We start from the raw sequence: 16,582 nt of genomic DNA, 5'->3' as shown, positions 1-16,582 counted from the left end.
TACCATTTTTCTGGGTTCCACATATATGCGTTAATATACGATATTTGTTTTTCTCTTTCTCACTTAACTTCACTCTGTATGACAGTCTCTAGATCCATCCACGTCTCTACAAATGACCCAATTTCGTTCCTTTTTATGGTTGAGTAATATTCCATTGTATAAATGTACCACATCTTCTTTATCCATTTGTCTGTCGATGGGCATTTAGGTTGCTTCCATGACCTGGCTGTTGTAAATAGTGCTGCAGTGAACATTGAGGTGCATGTGTCTTTTTGAATTATGGTTTTCTCTGGGTATATGCCCAGTAGTGGGATTGCTGGGTCATATGGTAATTCTATTTTTAGTTTTTTAAGGAACCTCCATACTGTTCTCCATAGTGGCTGTATCAATTTACATTCCCACCAACAGTGCAAGAGGGTTCCCTTTTCTCCACACCCTCTCCAGCATTTGTTGTTTGTAGATTTTCTGATGATGCCCATTCTAACTGGTGTGAGGTGATACCTCATTGTGGTTTTGATTTGCATTTCTCTAATAATTAGTGATGTTGAGTAGCTTTTCATGTGCTTCTTGGCCATCTGTATGTCTTCTTTGGAGAAATGTCTGTTTAGGTCTTCTGCCCATTTTTGGATTGGGTTGTTTGTTTCTTAAATATTGAGCTGCATGAGTTGTTTATATATTTTAGAGATTTATATATTTATAAATCTTTTTAGAGATTAATCCCTTGTCCGTTGATTCATTTGCAAATATTTTCTCTCATTCTGAGGGTTGTCTTTTTGTCTTGTTTGTAGTTTCCTTTGCCTTGCAAAAGCTTTTAAGTTTCATTAGGTCCCATTTGTTTATTTTTGTTTTTATTTCCATTACTCTAGGAGGTAGATCAAAAAAGATCTTGCTGTGATTTATGTCAAAGAGTGTTCTTCCTGTGTTTTCCTCTAAGAGTTTTATAGTGTCTGATCTTACATTTAGGTCTTTAATCGTTTTGACTTTATTTTTGTGTATGGTGTCAGGGAGTGTTCTAATTTCATTCTTTTACATATAGTTGTCCAGTTTTCCCAGCACCACTTATTGAAGAAGCTGTCTTTTCTCCATTGTATATCTGTGCCTCCTTTGTCATAGATTAGTTGACCAAAGGTGCGTGGGTTTATCTCTGGGCTTTCTATCCTGTTCCATTGGTCTATAGTTCTGTTTTTGTGCCAGTACCATATTGTCTTGATTACTGTAGCTTTGTAGTATAGTCTGAAGTCAGGGAGTCTGATTCCTCCAGCTCCATTTTTTTCCCTCAGGCTGCTTTGGCTATTCGGGGTCTTTTGTGTCTCCATACAAATTTTAAGATTTTTTATTCTAGTTCTGTAAAAAAAAAAAAAAGCCATTGGTAATTTGATAGGGATTGCACTGAATCTGTAGATTGCTTTGGGTAGTATAGTCATTTTCACAATATTGATTCCTCCAATCTAAGAACATGGTATATCTCTTCATCTGTTTGTATCATCTTTAATTTCTTTCATCAGTGTCTTACAGTTTTCTGAGTACAGGTCTTTTACCTCCTTAGGTAGGTTTATTCCTAGGTATTTTATTCTTTTTGTTGCAGTGGTAAATGGGAGTGTTTCCTTAATTTCTCTTTCAGATTTTTCATCATTAGTGCATAGGAATGCAAGAGATTTCTACGCATTAATTTTGTATCCCGCTATTCTACCAGATTCATTGATTAGCTCTAATCGTTTTCTGGTGGCATATTTAGGATTCTCTACGTATAGTATCATGTCATCTGTAAACAGTGACTGTTTTACTTCTTCTTTTCCAATTTGTATTCCTTTTATTTCTTTTTCTTCTCTGATTGCCATGGCTAGGACTTCCAAAACTATGTTGAATAATAGGGGCGAGACTGGACATCCTTGTCTTGTTCCTGATCTTAGAGAAAATGCTTTCAGTTTTTCACCATTGAGAATGATGTTTGCTATGGGTTTATCATATATGGCCTTTATTATGTTGAGGTAGTTTCCCTGTGTGCCCACTTTCTGGAGAGTTTTTATCACAAATGGCTGTTGAATTTTGTAAAAAGCTTTTTCTGCATCTATTGAGATGATCATATGGTTTTTATTCTTCAGTTTGGTAATATGGTGTATCACATTGATTTGCGTATATTGCAGAATCCTTGTATCCCTGGGATAAATCCCACTTGATCAAGGTGTATGATCCTTTTAATGTGTTGTTGGATTCTGTTTGCTACGATTTTGTTGAGGATTGTTGCGTCTGTATTCATTAGTGATATTAGTCTGTAATTTTCTTTTTCTGTAGTATCTTTGTCTGGTTTTGGTATCAGGGTGATGGTGGCCTCATAGAATGAGTTTGGGAGTGTTCCTTCCTCTGCAATATTTTGGAAGAGTTTGAGAAGGATAGGTGTTAGCTCTTCTCTAAATGTTTGATAGAATTCACTGGTGAAGCCATCTGGTCCTGCACTTTTGTTTGTTGGAAGATTTTTTTTTTTTCTTTTGCGGTATGCGGGCCTCTCACTGTTGTGGCCTCTCGTGTTGCGGAGCACAGGCTCCAGATGTGCAGACTCAGCGGCCATGGCTCACGGGCCCAGCCGCTCCGTGGGATGTGGGATCTTCCTGGACCGGGGCACGAACCCGTGTCCCCTGCATCTGCAGGTGGACTGTCAACCACTGTGCCACCAGGGAAGCCCTGTTGGAAGATTTTAAATCACAGTTTCAATTTCATTACTTGTGAGTGGTCTGTTCATATCTTCTGTTTCTTCCTGGTTCAGTCTTGGAAGTTTTAACCTTTCTAAGAATTCGTCCATTTCTTCCAGGTTGTCCATTTTATTGGCATAGAGTTGCTTGTAGCAGTCTCTTAGGATGCTTTGTATTTCTGCAGTGTCTGTTGTAACTTCTATTTCATTTCTAATTTTATTGATTTGAGTCCTCTCGCTCTTTTTCTTGATGAGTCTGGCTAAAGGTTCATCAGTTTTGTTTATCTTCTCAGAGAACCGGCTTTTTGTTTTATTGATCTTTGCTGTTGTTTTCTTTGTTTCTATTTCATTTATTTCTGCTCTGATCTTTATGATTTCTTTCCTTCTACTAACTTTGGGTTTGTTTGCTCTTTCTCTAGTTCTTTTACGTGTAACGTTAGATTGTTTATTTGAGGTTTTTCTTGTTTCTTGAGTTAGGCTTGTATTGCTATAAACTTCCCTCTTAGAACTGCTTTTGCTGCATCCCATAGGTTTTGGATCATCGTGTTTTCATTGTCATTTGTCTCTAGGTATTTTTTGATTTCCTCTTTGATTTCTTCTATGATCTCTTGGTTATTTAGTAACGTATTGTTTAGCCTCCATGTGTTTGTGTTTTTTACATTTTTTTCCCTGTAATTTATTTCTAATCTCATAGTGTTGTGGTCAGAAAAGATGCTTGATATGATTTCAGTTTTCTTAAATTTACTGAGGCTTGATTTGTGACCCAAGATGTGATCTAGCCTGGAGAATGTTCTGTGCACACTTGAGAAGAAAGTGTAATCTGCTGGTTTTGGATGGAATGTCCTATAAATATCAGTGAAATCTATCTGGTCTATTGTGTCATTTAAAGCTTTTGTTTCCTTATTTATTTTCATTTTGGATGATCTGTCCATTGGTGTAAGTGAGGTGTTAAAGTCCCCAACTATTTTGTGTTACTTTCGATTTCCTCTTTTACATCTGTAGCAGTTGCCTTATGTATTGAGGTGCTCCTACGTTGGGTGCATAAATATTTACAACTGTTATATCTTCTTCTTGGATAGATCCCTTGATCATTATTTAGTGTCCTTCCTTGTCTCTTGTAACATTCTTTATTTTAAAGTCTGTTTTGTCTGATATGAGTATAGCTACTTTTGATTTCCGTTTGCACTGAATATCTTTTTCTATCCCCTCACTTTCAGTCTGAATATGTCCCTAGGTCTGAAGTGGGTCTCTTGTAGACAGCATATATATGGGTCTTGTTTTTGTATCCATTCAGTGAGCTTGTGTCGTTTGGTTGGAGCATTTAATCCATTCACATTTAAGGTAATTATTGATATATATGTTCCTATTACCATTTTCTTTTGTTTGTTTTTGTTTTTTTGCGGTACGCGGGCCTCTCACTGCTGTGGCCTCTCCCGTTGCGGAGCACAGGCTCCGGACACACAGGCTTCGGACGTGCAGGCTCCGGATACGCAGGCTCAGCTGCCATGGCTTACGGGCCTAGCTGCTCCGCGGCATGTGGGATCCTCCCAGACCAGGGCACGAACCCGTGTCCCCTGCATCGGCAGGCGGACTCTCAACCACTGTGCCACCAGGGAAGCCCATATTACCATTTTCTTAATTGTTATGGGTTTGTTTTTGTAGGTCCTTTTCTTCTCTTGTGTTTCCCACTTAGAGAAGTTCCTTTAGCATTTGTTGTAGAGCTGGTTTGGTGGTGCTGAATTTTCTTAGCTTTTGCTTGTCTGTAAAGCTTTTGATTTCTCCATCGAATCTGAATGACATCCTTTCTGGGTAGAGTAATCTTGGTAGTAGGTTCTTCCCTTTCATCATCACTTTAAATATATCATGCCACTACCTTCTGGCTTGTAGAGTTTCTGCTGAGAAATCAGCTGTTCACCTTCTGGGAGTTCCCTTGTATGTTATTTGTCGTTTTTCCCTTGTTGCTTTCAATAATTTTTCTTTGTCTTTAATTTTTGTCAGCTTGGTTACTATGTGTCTTGGCGTGTTTCTCCTTGGGTTTATCCTGCCTGGGACTCTTTTTAAAAAAAGAACAATGCTGAAATTTAAAAAGATCATGACAAAATGAAGTGGTCAAATGCAGCTTAAAATAAAACACTCTTTTCCCTGTGTCTGTTAAAAGCTGTTGTGCACTGCAGAGGAACTAACTGCAAAGAGCTGGTGGGCATATTACCATAGAAGCACCTCTCCCTCCAGCTCCAGTTCTACCTGTAAATACCCTTTCATTGTCAGAATAATCCCCAGTTAGTGAAACACTGGTTTAATAGGTAGGTCTGGCTAACAGGAGGTGATTAACAAGAAAAACCTTAAGATTATTTTCATTCTGTCTCTACTTTAGTAGTTAATTTTCATCCTGTGCCTTTCTCTTCCCTAGCTATCTTCGTGCTCTAGTTGAAAAGCATTATTGTGGTTATTAGAAAAAAAAATCAAACTTATGTTGCTTGCCATCTTTATTTTTTTTTTAATTTATTTTATTTTTGGCTGCTTGGGTTTTCTTTGTTGCTTGTGGGCTTTCTCTAGTTTTGGCGAGTGGGGGCTACTCCTCGTTGCGGTGCGTGGGCTTCTCATTGCAGTGGCTTCTCTTGTCGTGGAGCATGGGCTCTAGGCACGTGGGCTTCAATAGTTGTGACACACGGGCTCAGTAGTTATGGCTCACTGGCTCTAGAGCGCAGGCTCAGTAGTTGTGGCACGTGGGCTTAGTTGCTCCGCGGCATGTGGGATCTTCCTGGACCAGGGCTTGAACCTGTGTCTGCTGCATTGGCAGGTGGATTCTTAACCACTGTGCCAACAGGGAAGCCCCTACCCTGTTTTTTTTTTTTTGCAGTACACGGGCCTCTCACTGTTGAGGCCTCTCCCACTGCGGAGCACAGGCTCCGGACGCGCAGGCTCAGCGGCCATGGCTCCCGGGCCCAGCCGCTCTGCGGCATGTGGGATCTTCCCGGACCGGGGCACGAACCCGTGTCCCCTGCATCGGCAGGCAGACTCTCAACCACTGCGCCACCAGGGAAGCCCTATTTTTATTTTATTTTTTTGTTCCTGTAATCTTTATTTATTTGTTTGTTTATTTTGGTTGCACCACGCAACATATAGGATCTTAGTTCCCCAACCATAGATCAAACCCAGGCCCACTACAGTGGAAGCATGGCATCCTAACCACTGGACCGCCAGGGAATTCCCGCCATGTTTATTTTTAAATATTTAAGATTTAATCAACAGAATCCTTGGTTTGCTAATTTTACCCCCATTCTCCCCATATATACCCCTTTCTGAACTCTAGAGTGAGCCTCTTTCTTTCACCTAACTTAGACATTTTATTTGGCTTCTAAACAATTATTTATTTATTTATTTTTGGCTGCGTTGGGTCTTCGTTTCTGTGCGCGGGGTGTCTCTAGTTGTGGCGAGCGGGGGCTACTCTGTTGCGGTGCGTGGGCTTCTCATTGCTGTGGCTTCTCTTGTTGTGGAGCATGGGCTCTAGAGCGCAGGCTTCAGTACTTGTGGCACACAGGCTCAGTAGTTGTGGCGCACAGGCTTAGTTGCTCCACAGCATGTGGGATCTTCCTGGACCAGGGCATGAACCTGTGTCCCCTGCATTGGCAGGCGGAGTCTCAACCACTGTGCCGCCAGGGAAGTCCCTAAACAATTATTTTAATTTTTTGTTAGAAAATAAATATTCTACCTTTAAAGTGCCTTTGTGTTTTGTTTTTTTTTTCTTCTTCTAAAGTTTTTTTTTAAAGAAACAAAACCCAGTTTTGTTTGGAATAAGATTCTGCTTAGGTAGCTCTGTGAGATCATTTACTTTTAGTTCTTCTTTATCAGTAATACAGCATGGCGTGATAACCACCTTGTCAGATACCCACTTGGTCTGGAAGCTTCCAGGTACCCATTGTCAGTATTCTTAGCGCTTGCTGAAGTGTTAACACTCAGGCTTTGGTGGAGAGAGAAACTAAGAGATAGAAAATCCATGTAACTTATTACCTAATTTGGTAGACAAAACACATATACACAAACCTGCTTACAGCAAGCAGTGTTTCTCAAATAGTTTTGACCGCTGAGAAATAAAAATTATGAAATGTATTTTACATTGTGACCTAGTTCTTCCTTTCTCTTTCCCTCCCCCATCCCCACCCCTAACTAAAACAAAATGTCTTGAAGCCATCTTTACCTTACTGTATGTAATGTTGTCATGTTTTCTATTCAGTTTCATTATTTAACCCCCCACCGATCAAAAGCTGCCAGACTTTCAGAACAATACACAGGCGCAAGGGGGAGATGTAGTGTAAATTCCAAGTGTCAAACAGTGGACCAACCCTCTTTTCCTCTAGTTCAAGTTCTGCCTTTTTAAGAAAGCCTTCTCTAGCACCCCCAGGTTGCATCAGTGTCTCTTCTTGGAATCCTTTTTCCACACATATTTGATATCTTACTGATTTACACTGTACTTATTCAGTTGTCATACTTCAATAGTTTGAACCACCTGTTACTAAGGTGAAAATTTAGAAGTAAAAAAGGTTCCAGCAGCAGTGAAAATGCCATCACAAAGCTTATGTACTTTACTCTGTGGGAGAGATACAAAGTTAATCTTACCCAGCACTCTCTGTTTAAATGTTGTGCAAAAGAATGTCTGTGATTTATGTCAGTGGCTCTCTGGTTTTCCAACTGACAGCTTTATAATAATGTGGTATAATTGTGTAGATACTGGTATTCATGATGATACTTTGCTGTCAATACTATTTTTAACATACACTTTGAAGAAGGCAGAGAAATGTATTTAGATTTAGATTCTTCCTTTAAAATTGTTAAATAAAAATAAATTAGCACCTTAAGAAGTAAGTTGTAGTTACCTGGAAAACTACTTATGTGCAGAAACTGATGCAGAATGAGTGAAGTATTATTTATATTTTGTTCTGTATTCTTATTATCTGGCGTAGATGTCTTGTTTCACTAAGCAGACTAGAAGTAGGGCATAACCACATTTTAAATATTCTTTTCACCAAGTATCTGGAGCATAGTAGCTGTTAAATATATGTTTATTGAATAAAGAGTGGAGTTTCAGTAAAGAGTGATCAGAGTGAGGTAGGGTTAATCTGGGAGAGTCTGGGAGTGGCTCTTGAGCCTGATTTGAAGATGGTTCTAACTGTGGATTAATAGAGGGGGAAAGGGCATCTCAGGGAGAGAGAATTGACAACCTGCCTTAATTTTATCAGATTCTAGAATTCCTTGTGATTACCTCAGCATATTGCTAGGCTAGAATTATTGTCCAAAATTTAATTATTAACCAACTTTATCTATCTTAGTTTCTAATAAATAGCTTGCCTTTACTACTGATAAACAGCCTTTTGAATTGAACTTTTCAAAAGAAAAAAAACTTTAGTTTTCTTTCACTCCTTACCTTAAATGTTTCAAAGAATGTGATGCTGTATGTTCCTTTACTGTTTTGTTTTTTTACTTTCTTCCATCTGCAGCCTCCTCTTGCTTCAGCCCTCTCTTTTTATTTTTCTTTTTTTTTTTTGCCCCACCGTGAGGCTTGTGGGATCTTAGCTCCCTGACCAGAGATCGAACTCAGGCCCTCTCGGCAGTGAGAATGAGGGGTCGTAACCACTGGGCCGCCAGGGAATTCCCTGTGTTCATTTACTTTCATAAGAAGTGTATAATTAAGTTATTTGGTTAAAATAAAGAATTCTTAATCCTTTATTATTTTTTTGAGACATACACGGCCCTAAAGCTTACAAACTGGGATCACTAGTGAACACACTTCATTTAGTATTCCTGCAATCAGAATATGATTTCTCCTTATCTTGCACAATACCAAGAACAGTGCAGTACAGGGCGAAGGTTGGTCTGCAGCCCTTAGGCCAGCAAAATGCAACAGAACTGCTCCCCTGTGCAAACGTTTGTGACATAACCTTGTGGAGAAAATATCAGATGCAGCCTTTTCTTTGAGTAGATTGCTTAGTAAGTGCCTGGGAAAACTCCATTAAAAAAGTGAGCTTTCATAGTTAAATTATACTTTTTAAAAACTTTTATCACGACTAGTTTTTTTTTTAATTTTTAATTTTAATCATTGTCAGTTTTACTGAGGCCCTTCCTGGCACTGTCCTTTATTTCTGAGTTGCGGAGAACACAACAGTTTTTACCCAGTGCTGCATGGTTTGCCTGAAATCCATAGAAAGAGAAGGAGGAATCAAATCACTGATGACCTTAACGGTCATTTTTTCACATACTCAAGGCATTTTTTATTATCCGTTCACATTAAATTAAAATATTTCAGCATTGTATTCTTGACTTATTAAGTTTTTCACCTCTGTTTTTGGTTGATTTTTATTTGTAGAAAATACTTTGATTAACTGAAACCCAGTTTTAAAATAAGGTTTTATTCTACCAAGCACATGATAAAAATAATGAAAGCTGCTCTCCATCTTTTTCGTCTTTACACAGCTCCATCGAGCCTCTGTACCTGACCTATGGAATCATATTTGCCTGTGGCTGCTCCTTTGCCTACCAGCCTTCATTGGTCATTTTGGGACACTATTTCAAGAAGCGCCTTGGACTGGTGAATGGCATTGTCACCGCCGGCAGCAGTATCTTCACAATTTTGCTGCCTTTCCTTTTAAGGGTACTGACTGAGAGCGTGGGCCTCTTTTATACCCTGAGGGTCCTCTGCATCTTCATGTTTGTTCTCTTTCTGGCTGGCTTTACTTACCGACCTCTTGCTTCCAGTGCCAAAGATAAAGACAGTGGAACCAAAGGAGGCAACAGATTCTCCCTCTTTTCCAGGAGAAAGTTCAGTCCTCCAAAAAAAATTTTCAATTTTGCCATCTTCAAGGTGACAGCATATGCAGTGTGGGCAGTTGGAATACCACTTGCACTTTTTGGATACTTTGTGCCTTATGTTCACTTGGTAAGTATGCTTCTCTGGCATTGCTGGTAATGGATATTATTATTTCATACACAAAAACTTCTTAGAAGAGCAATAGAGATCAGGTTGAAGTTGGCCTTAAATAATTATCTTGTTTGTAATTCAGGGACTCTTGAAATTCAAGGTCTGCTAAGATGAGGTCATCACATCATCAGATCATTAAACAGATAATATGTTTCATGGTGTGTTTTGGTATTTTTAGAAATCGCCAAACCTACACAAACAAAAACAAGTTCTTTAAAAAAAAAAGACTAAAATGTTGGAACAAATGTCATCAGTACAAAAAATTTGATAGGTCACTTTTCCTTCAAGTGGCTTACAAATCATAATCAGGGACAAAGATGGTGCAATGATTTTGTCAACATCAATAAATTATTCTTCAACAGAAGGGTACAAAAATTAAGTAAATAGTAAAAGCCAACGGCCTTGACACAAAGAAACATTTTGTCTATTTGTGGGACACTTCTGAGAAAATGGAAATTCTACTCAGAGGATTATTTGAGAAATGTTAGCAAGTTCCAAATGATGGGAGAGAGCAAGGGTTTCACAGGAAATTAGGATTTCAAGTGCTCAAGCACTTTATTATCATCATTATTATTATTTTTGTTTGATAGGTACGAAATGGATTTATTTAGAGAGAAACACATTCCACAGAGTGTGGGCCACCTCAGAAGGCAAGTGCGGCCTCAAGCACTTTATATTGTTTGTTTATATTGCGAAGGCAAATTTTGGCCTCTTTATAATGAAATAAGAGTAAGCAGTGTCTAAAGTATTTGCCCCTGGCAGAATTTCCTCAGAAGTGCTTATTATTGGGCTTCCCTGGTGGCACAGTGGTTGAGAGTCTGCCTGCTGATGCAGGGGACATGGGTTTGTGACCCGGTCCGGGAAGATCCCACTTGCCGCGGAGCGGCTGGGCCTGTGAGCCATGGCCACTGAGCCTGCGCGTCCGGAGCCTGTGCTCTGCAATGGGAGAGGCCACAACAGTGAGAGGCCCGTGTACCGTAAAAAAAAAAAAAAAAGGTGCTTATTATTATGTTTCTTCCTTTTTTCTTACTGTTATGACTGAAAATGTATATACAGTTCAACATAGTTGATAAATGATCAACAAAAATGGTAGTGGGATAAGTTTTTCTTTTGTGTGTATACTGTGTGTGTGACTTGAAGCCTTTCTAGCTTTCAGTCTACTTTTGGACATCTGTGCAATTTTTCTTTAGTTAAAGTTCTGGTGCAAGTTGGCAGTACAGTTCAGAGAATTACTGGGGTCAGGGGGTCAGCCAGTACACTACATCATCAGTCTTTTGTGGGTTCCTGTGCTTAGTTCAGAAAGGAATTAGGTCAAGGAAACCCAAAGAGGGGTGGTAGGCATGTCCTGTATCTAAGATAATTTTGAATTCTCAATTCTCCTTATTTTCTTTTTGCCAGAGGTATTGAGGAAGCAGCTGGGATGACCAGTGGGGAGAGAAGGAGAGGACTAGTTTTTAGTACTCTGAGCCACATGGCATTTTGCAGAGACTGAGGTACTAGGTAAAATGACCTAGTATGTGATGCTTGTCACATATGAAGTCTCTGGCTACATCTTGATCTGATAATCCATTTTCACACTTTTAGGAAGGCATAGCTGAACCATTTGAAGATATTTTTTTAAAAAATATATAGATCCATTGTGGAAAGATCAGCTTTACCAGTTACCTCTTCCATAGCTCTGTAGATAAGAAAGTGTTTGTTGTGTCCATCTCAGAGACGAGTAGATTATTTATTTATTTATTTATTTAAATGCCTGCTGTGTTTTTTTTTTTTTTTGGCCACGCCCTGAGGCTTGCGGGATCTTAGTTCCCCAACCAGGGATTGAACGCAGGCCCCTGGCAGTGAAAGCCTGGAGTCCTAACCACTGGACCCCCAGGGAATTCCCAAGTAGATTTTTATTTTCTTATTTTATAGTTCTTTTCATTTTTTTAATTTAATTTTTTGGCTGCACTGCGCAGCATGTGGGATCTTAGTTCCCAGACCAGGGATCGAATCTGCGCCCCCTGTAGTGGAAGTGCGGAGTCTTTAACAACTGGGACCACCAAGGAAGTCCCCCGAGTAGATTTTTAAAAAATTCTCTTTGTTACTATAAGGTGAACACACTCAGAGAAATCTGTACGTCAGCTTTGCTAGTATGTGACATTTACTAAAAGACAAGTGGTAGGTGATTATCTAGCTATTTCTGGTAATATAATTTGTAAATTAATTTCACATATATTATTATTTCATTTGACCTTCACAGTAAACTTGTGAGGTAGGCAAAATAATATTAGCTCATGTTTTACAGAGTGGAAAACAGATCCATCATTAACAGAGATGTTAAGTGGCTTCCCAAGAATCACATATCAGCAGAGCAGGGGCTGGTTCCCTTCCGCTGTGCTTACTTGGTAGCAAATCTAGCACAGTCTTAGCCTGGGGCATATTGGCTCCCGTCCCTGGATATACTGCTAGATATGTCCATCTTACTGAGGGGGATGTGAGTATGCGTAAGGAAATTTAATAAATATGTTATTGGTCTTTTTCTTAAAGTAAATGAAATTTCACAGTGAGTAACGAGTTAGACCGTGTTATAGTTACTACTGTCGTCAGGAGGCTGTAATTCAGATAGTACACAAAACAATGGGTCTCTGTTAACTCGGATAACAAATCAGGCCTTATTCTGCTCTCCCTCCTTCCGGGCACGTTTTCTTACAAAATGTGTTGATATTTTCATTTGGGATTTTCCCCCTTTTGAACTGTTATGGCACTAAAGCCACGTTGGAAAGGAAACACCAGACAGTTAAATGTCATGGAGGCTGTTTAAATCTCATGTTTGATGGGTACACTGAGTTTGTCACTGTGTTGTAATTTAAGGTTTGGATTACAGATACTTAATCCCAGGCTTCATGCAATGGGACACCACTTACTTTCCTCCTTAGAGGGGGAAAAGGTGTCTCAAATTTTTCCAAAGACTAGTAGATGTTCAATTCATGTTAAACCCTTTACTGGGTGTTGAAGGGAATATGCATGTAAGGCATAAGAACCTGTTCTGAAGGAGCATAAAATCTAGTACATGTAATAATATAAACAATTATAGTTTATAAAGGACTTTTACATACATTATCTTATATAATCTTCACCACAATGCAGTACCTATAATGTATTGTCCTCATTTCATGGATGAGAAGAATGAGGCACTGAGAAGTTTAGAAACTTGCCCAGGGTCACAAGACACAGCAGCTGGTAATTATTAGTGTTATACTTTCATGCAAGAGGTAGTACTGCATAGTGGGTAAAAGTAAAGGCTCTGAAGTAAAAGAGATCTGGGTTTAGAAGCTGGTTTTGTCCCCTACTAGTTGTGTAACCTTGGGTAACACACTCTAAGCATCAGTTTCTACATCTATAAAATAGGGATAGACCCAATTTTGCAGAGTTGTTGTAGGATGAGAGAAAATGTCTGTAAAGCATCTATTCAGTTCTGGTATAAAAATAAGAGTTATTTAAATTTCAGACAACGTGATTGTGAATTGCTGGTTTTAGTGGGGCTGTGGAAGAGTCAAAGGAGAAAGTGTCCCTTTGGAAAAGTGGTTAGTACAAGTTTCATAGGATTGGAGTTGGTCCTTAAGCCTGAGACTTGAAACTGGATCCTTAATTAGCTAGGGAACTAATTTATCTATCTAGGCCTCCTTTGAAGATTCTGAAATACAGTGAAGCGCTCTCATGGTTATGTTAAAGATCCTAAGATCTTTACTTATTTATTACATTATACATGATGATTTGAGAGAAAATACGTATGCTTTGTGGCATTCTTTTTCTCCGAGCAAGGTTGGAAATTTTCTTTTAGTAGTTAACTTTTAAACATGAAGAATCGTATTGCTTCATGGAAGGGGTCAGTGATCTCTTTTAGGCCTACCCACTTGTAATCTCTACTGTAAGGGTATGGATCTTTTTTTTCTTCTACTGTTATTGAGATACAGTTGACATACAGCACTGTATAAGTTTAAGGTGTATAGCATAATGATTTGACTTATGTACATCATGAAATGATTATCACAGCAAGTTTAGTAAACATCCATCATCTCATAGATACAAAATTAAAGAAATAGAGTAAGTGTACAAATCTTATACATCAATTTAGGTGAGACATAACTTTCTAAATAGCTATTCCCAGTAACAGCTGCTTTAGTTGTTGTGAATTGCCCATTTTGCTTGAGAATCGTTTTGTTTTGGTTTTCTGGATTAAGTTTTCTTTCTTTATTTATTTATTTATTTATTTTCTTTCTGTACGCGGGCCCCTCACTGTTGTGGCCTTCCCCGTTGCGGAGCACAGGCTCCGGACGCGCAAGCTCAGCGGCCATGGCTCACGGGCCCAGCCGCTCCGCGGCATGTGGGATCTTCCCGCACCGGGGCACGAACCCGCGTCCCTCACATCGGCGGGCGGACTCTCAACCACTGCGCCACCAGGGAAGCCCAAGTTTTCTTTTTTTAATTGGAGTATAGCTGATTTACAATGTTGTGTTAGTTTCTGCTATACAGCAAAGTGAATCAGTTATACATTATAATACATATATCTACTCTTTTGTTTTTAATCTACTCTTTTTCAGATTCTTTTCCCATATAGGTCATTACAGAGTATTGAGTAGAGTTCCCTGTGCTATACAGTAGGTTCTCATTACTTATCTATTTTATATATAGTGGTGTATATATGTCAATCCCAATCTCTCAGTTTATCCCTCCACCCTTCCCTTTGGTAACCATAAGTTTGTTTTCTACATCTGTGACTCTATTTCTGTTTTGTAAATAGGTTCATTTGTACCATTTAAAAAAATTCCGCATATAAGCAATATCTCATGATATTTGTCTTTCTGTGTCTGACTTAACTTCACTCAGTATGACAATCTTTAGGTCCATCCATGTTGCCGCAAATGGCATTATTTCATTCTTTTTTATGGCTGAGTAATATTCCATTATATATATGTACCACGTCTTCTTTATCCATTCCTCTGTTGATGGACATTTAGATTGCGTCCATGTCCTGCCTATTGTAAATAGTGCTGCAGTGAACATTGAGGGTACATGTATCTTTTCAATTATGATTTTCTCTAGATATATGCACAGGAGTGGGATTGCTGGATCATATGGTAGCTCTGTTTTCAGTTTTTTAAGGAACCTGCATACTGTTCTCTGTAGTGGCTGTACCAGTTACAGTCCCACCAATGGTGTAGGAGGGTTCCCTTTTCTCCACACCCGCTCTAGCGTTTATTGTGATGCTGGCCATTATGGTGATGGCCATTCTGACTGGTGTGGGGTGATACCTCATTGTAGTTTTGATTTGCATTTCTCTAGTAATTAATGATGTTGAGCAGCTTTTCATATGCCTCTTGGCCATCTGTACGTCTTCTTTGGAGAAATGACTATTTAGATCTGCTCATTTTTTGAATTGGGTTGTTTGTTCTTTTGATATTGAGCTGCATGAGCTGTTTATATATTTTGGAGATAATCCCTTGTCGGTTGCTTGGATTGAAGTTTTTTTTTAAATAAATTTATTCATTCGTTTATTTTATTTTTGGTTGCATTGGGTCTTCATTGCTGTGCACAGGCTTTCTCTAGTTGCAGCTAGCGGGGGCTACTCTTCGTTGCGGTGCGCGGGCTTCTCACTGCGGTGGCTTCTCTTATTGCGGAGCACGAGCTCTAGGCGTGTGGGCTTTCAGTAGTGGCGGCTTACGGGCTCTAGAGCACAGGCTCAGTAGTTACGGTGTGGGGCTTTGTTGCTCTGCGGCACGTGGGATCTTCCTGGACCAGGGCTCGAACCTGTGTCTCCTGCATTGGCAGGCGGATTCTTAACCACTGCGCCACCAGGGAAACCCAGGATTGAAGTTTTTTTTTTTTTTTTTGCGGTACGTGGGCCTCTCACTGTTGTGGCCTCTCCCGTTGTGGAGCACAGGCTCCGAACGTGCAGGCTCAGCGGCTATGGCTCACGGGCCCAGCCGCTCCGCGGCATGTGGGATCTTCCCGGACCGGGGCACAAACCCGTGTCCCCTGCACGGGCAGGTGGACTCTCAACCACTGCGCCACCAGGGAAGCCCAGGATTGAAGTTTTTATGGCTCCTCGTTATCCAGTTTTTCTTCATTAGCTTCCAGAAACATAACGTGCTCTTTTCCTCCTACCTCTCTATCACTCCTTCTTAGTTTCTTTTCTGGTTCCTTATTTTTCACCCTGACCCTGAATAGCAGTCCTAGGCCTTACACCTTGATCTTTTTCTCTACTCATTCCAAATGATGGTTTCATCTAATTTCCTGTGTTCAGACATCATATATATGCCAGTGGCTCAAAATTTATATTTAGCTCAGGCCTCTTTTGAATTCTTCACCGGACTTTTATAGCCATCTGCTTACTTAATATCTGCACTGGGATGATTGTTAGATGTTTCAGATTTAATATGTCCAGCCCTAAAATCCTGATTTTACCCCCATCCCCAAAACCTGCTCTGCCCTCAGCCATCCTTATCTCAGGAGGCGGCAGTTCCATCGGTCCCCAAACCTCCTGTTTCTTTCATACCACACTCCTGATCCAGGCCAGAAATCCTGGCGGTTCTCCTTTCAAAATGTATCCTTCCCTGCCCCCTGTAGTCTGTTCTCTACACAGAAGCCACAGGTGTTCTTTCAGCACACAAGTCACTCTGCTCAAAATCTTTGGGTGGCTCCCCATTGCTCTGAGAGTAAAGACTAATGTCCTTATAGTGGCCTACAAGGTCCTCCGTGGTCTGTCCCCTCCTATCTCTTATCTCATCAGGCCTGGTCCCCGTCATTCACTCTGCTCTCGCCACTCTGCTCTCTTTGCTATTCAGCTTTTAGTGAGGCTCACCCTGACCACCTGGTTAAAACCCCCTTCTTCCCTCTGCCCTCCACATACTCCCAAACCCCCTCACACTGCTATTTCTTTT

At 39.9% G+C, this 16,582-nt stretch overlaps 1 protein-coding gene across 1 annotated transcript in view; it reads left to right on the top strand.

Annotated features, from left to right (window-relative positions):
• SLC16A10 (solute carrier family 16 member 10) overlaps positions 1-16,582 on the top strand; it is a 133,873-nt gene that overhangs the window by 86,076 nt on the left and 31,215 nt on the right. The window contains exon 3 of the mRNA XM_027088509.1: positions 9,155-9,617. Coding sequence (XP_026944310.1) covers positions 9,155-9,617 — 463 coding nt within the window. The remainder of the gene's footprint in view (positions 1-9,154; positions 9,618-16,582) is intronic.

Source organism: Aethalodelphis obliquidens, unplaced genomic scaffold (genome assembly GCF_003676395.1).
Source record: "Aethalodelphis obliquidens isolate GAN/ISIS:26980383/991018 unplaced genomic scaffold, ASM367639v1 scaffold3, whole genome shotgun sequence".
NCBI lineage: Eukaryota > Metazoa > Chordata > Mammalia > Artiodactyla > Delphinidae > Aethalodelphis > Aethalodelphis obliquidens.
Note: the sequence above shows the minus strand (reverse complement) of the source record. Positions and strands in the feature narration are given on the sequence as shown.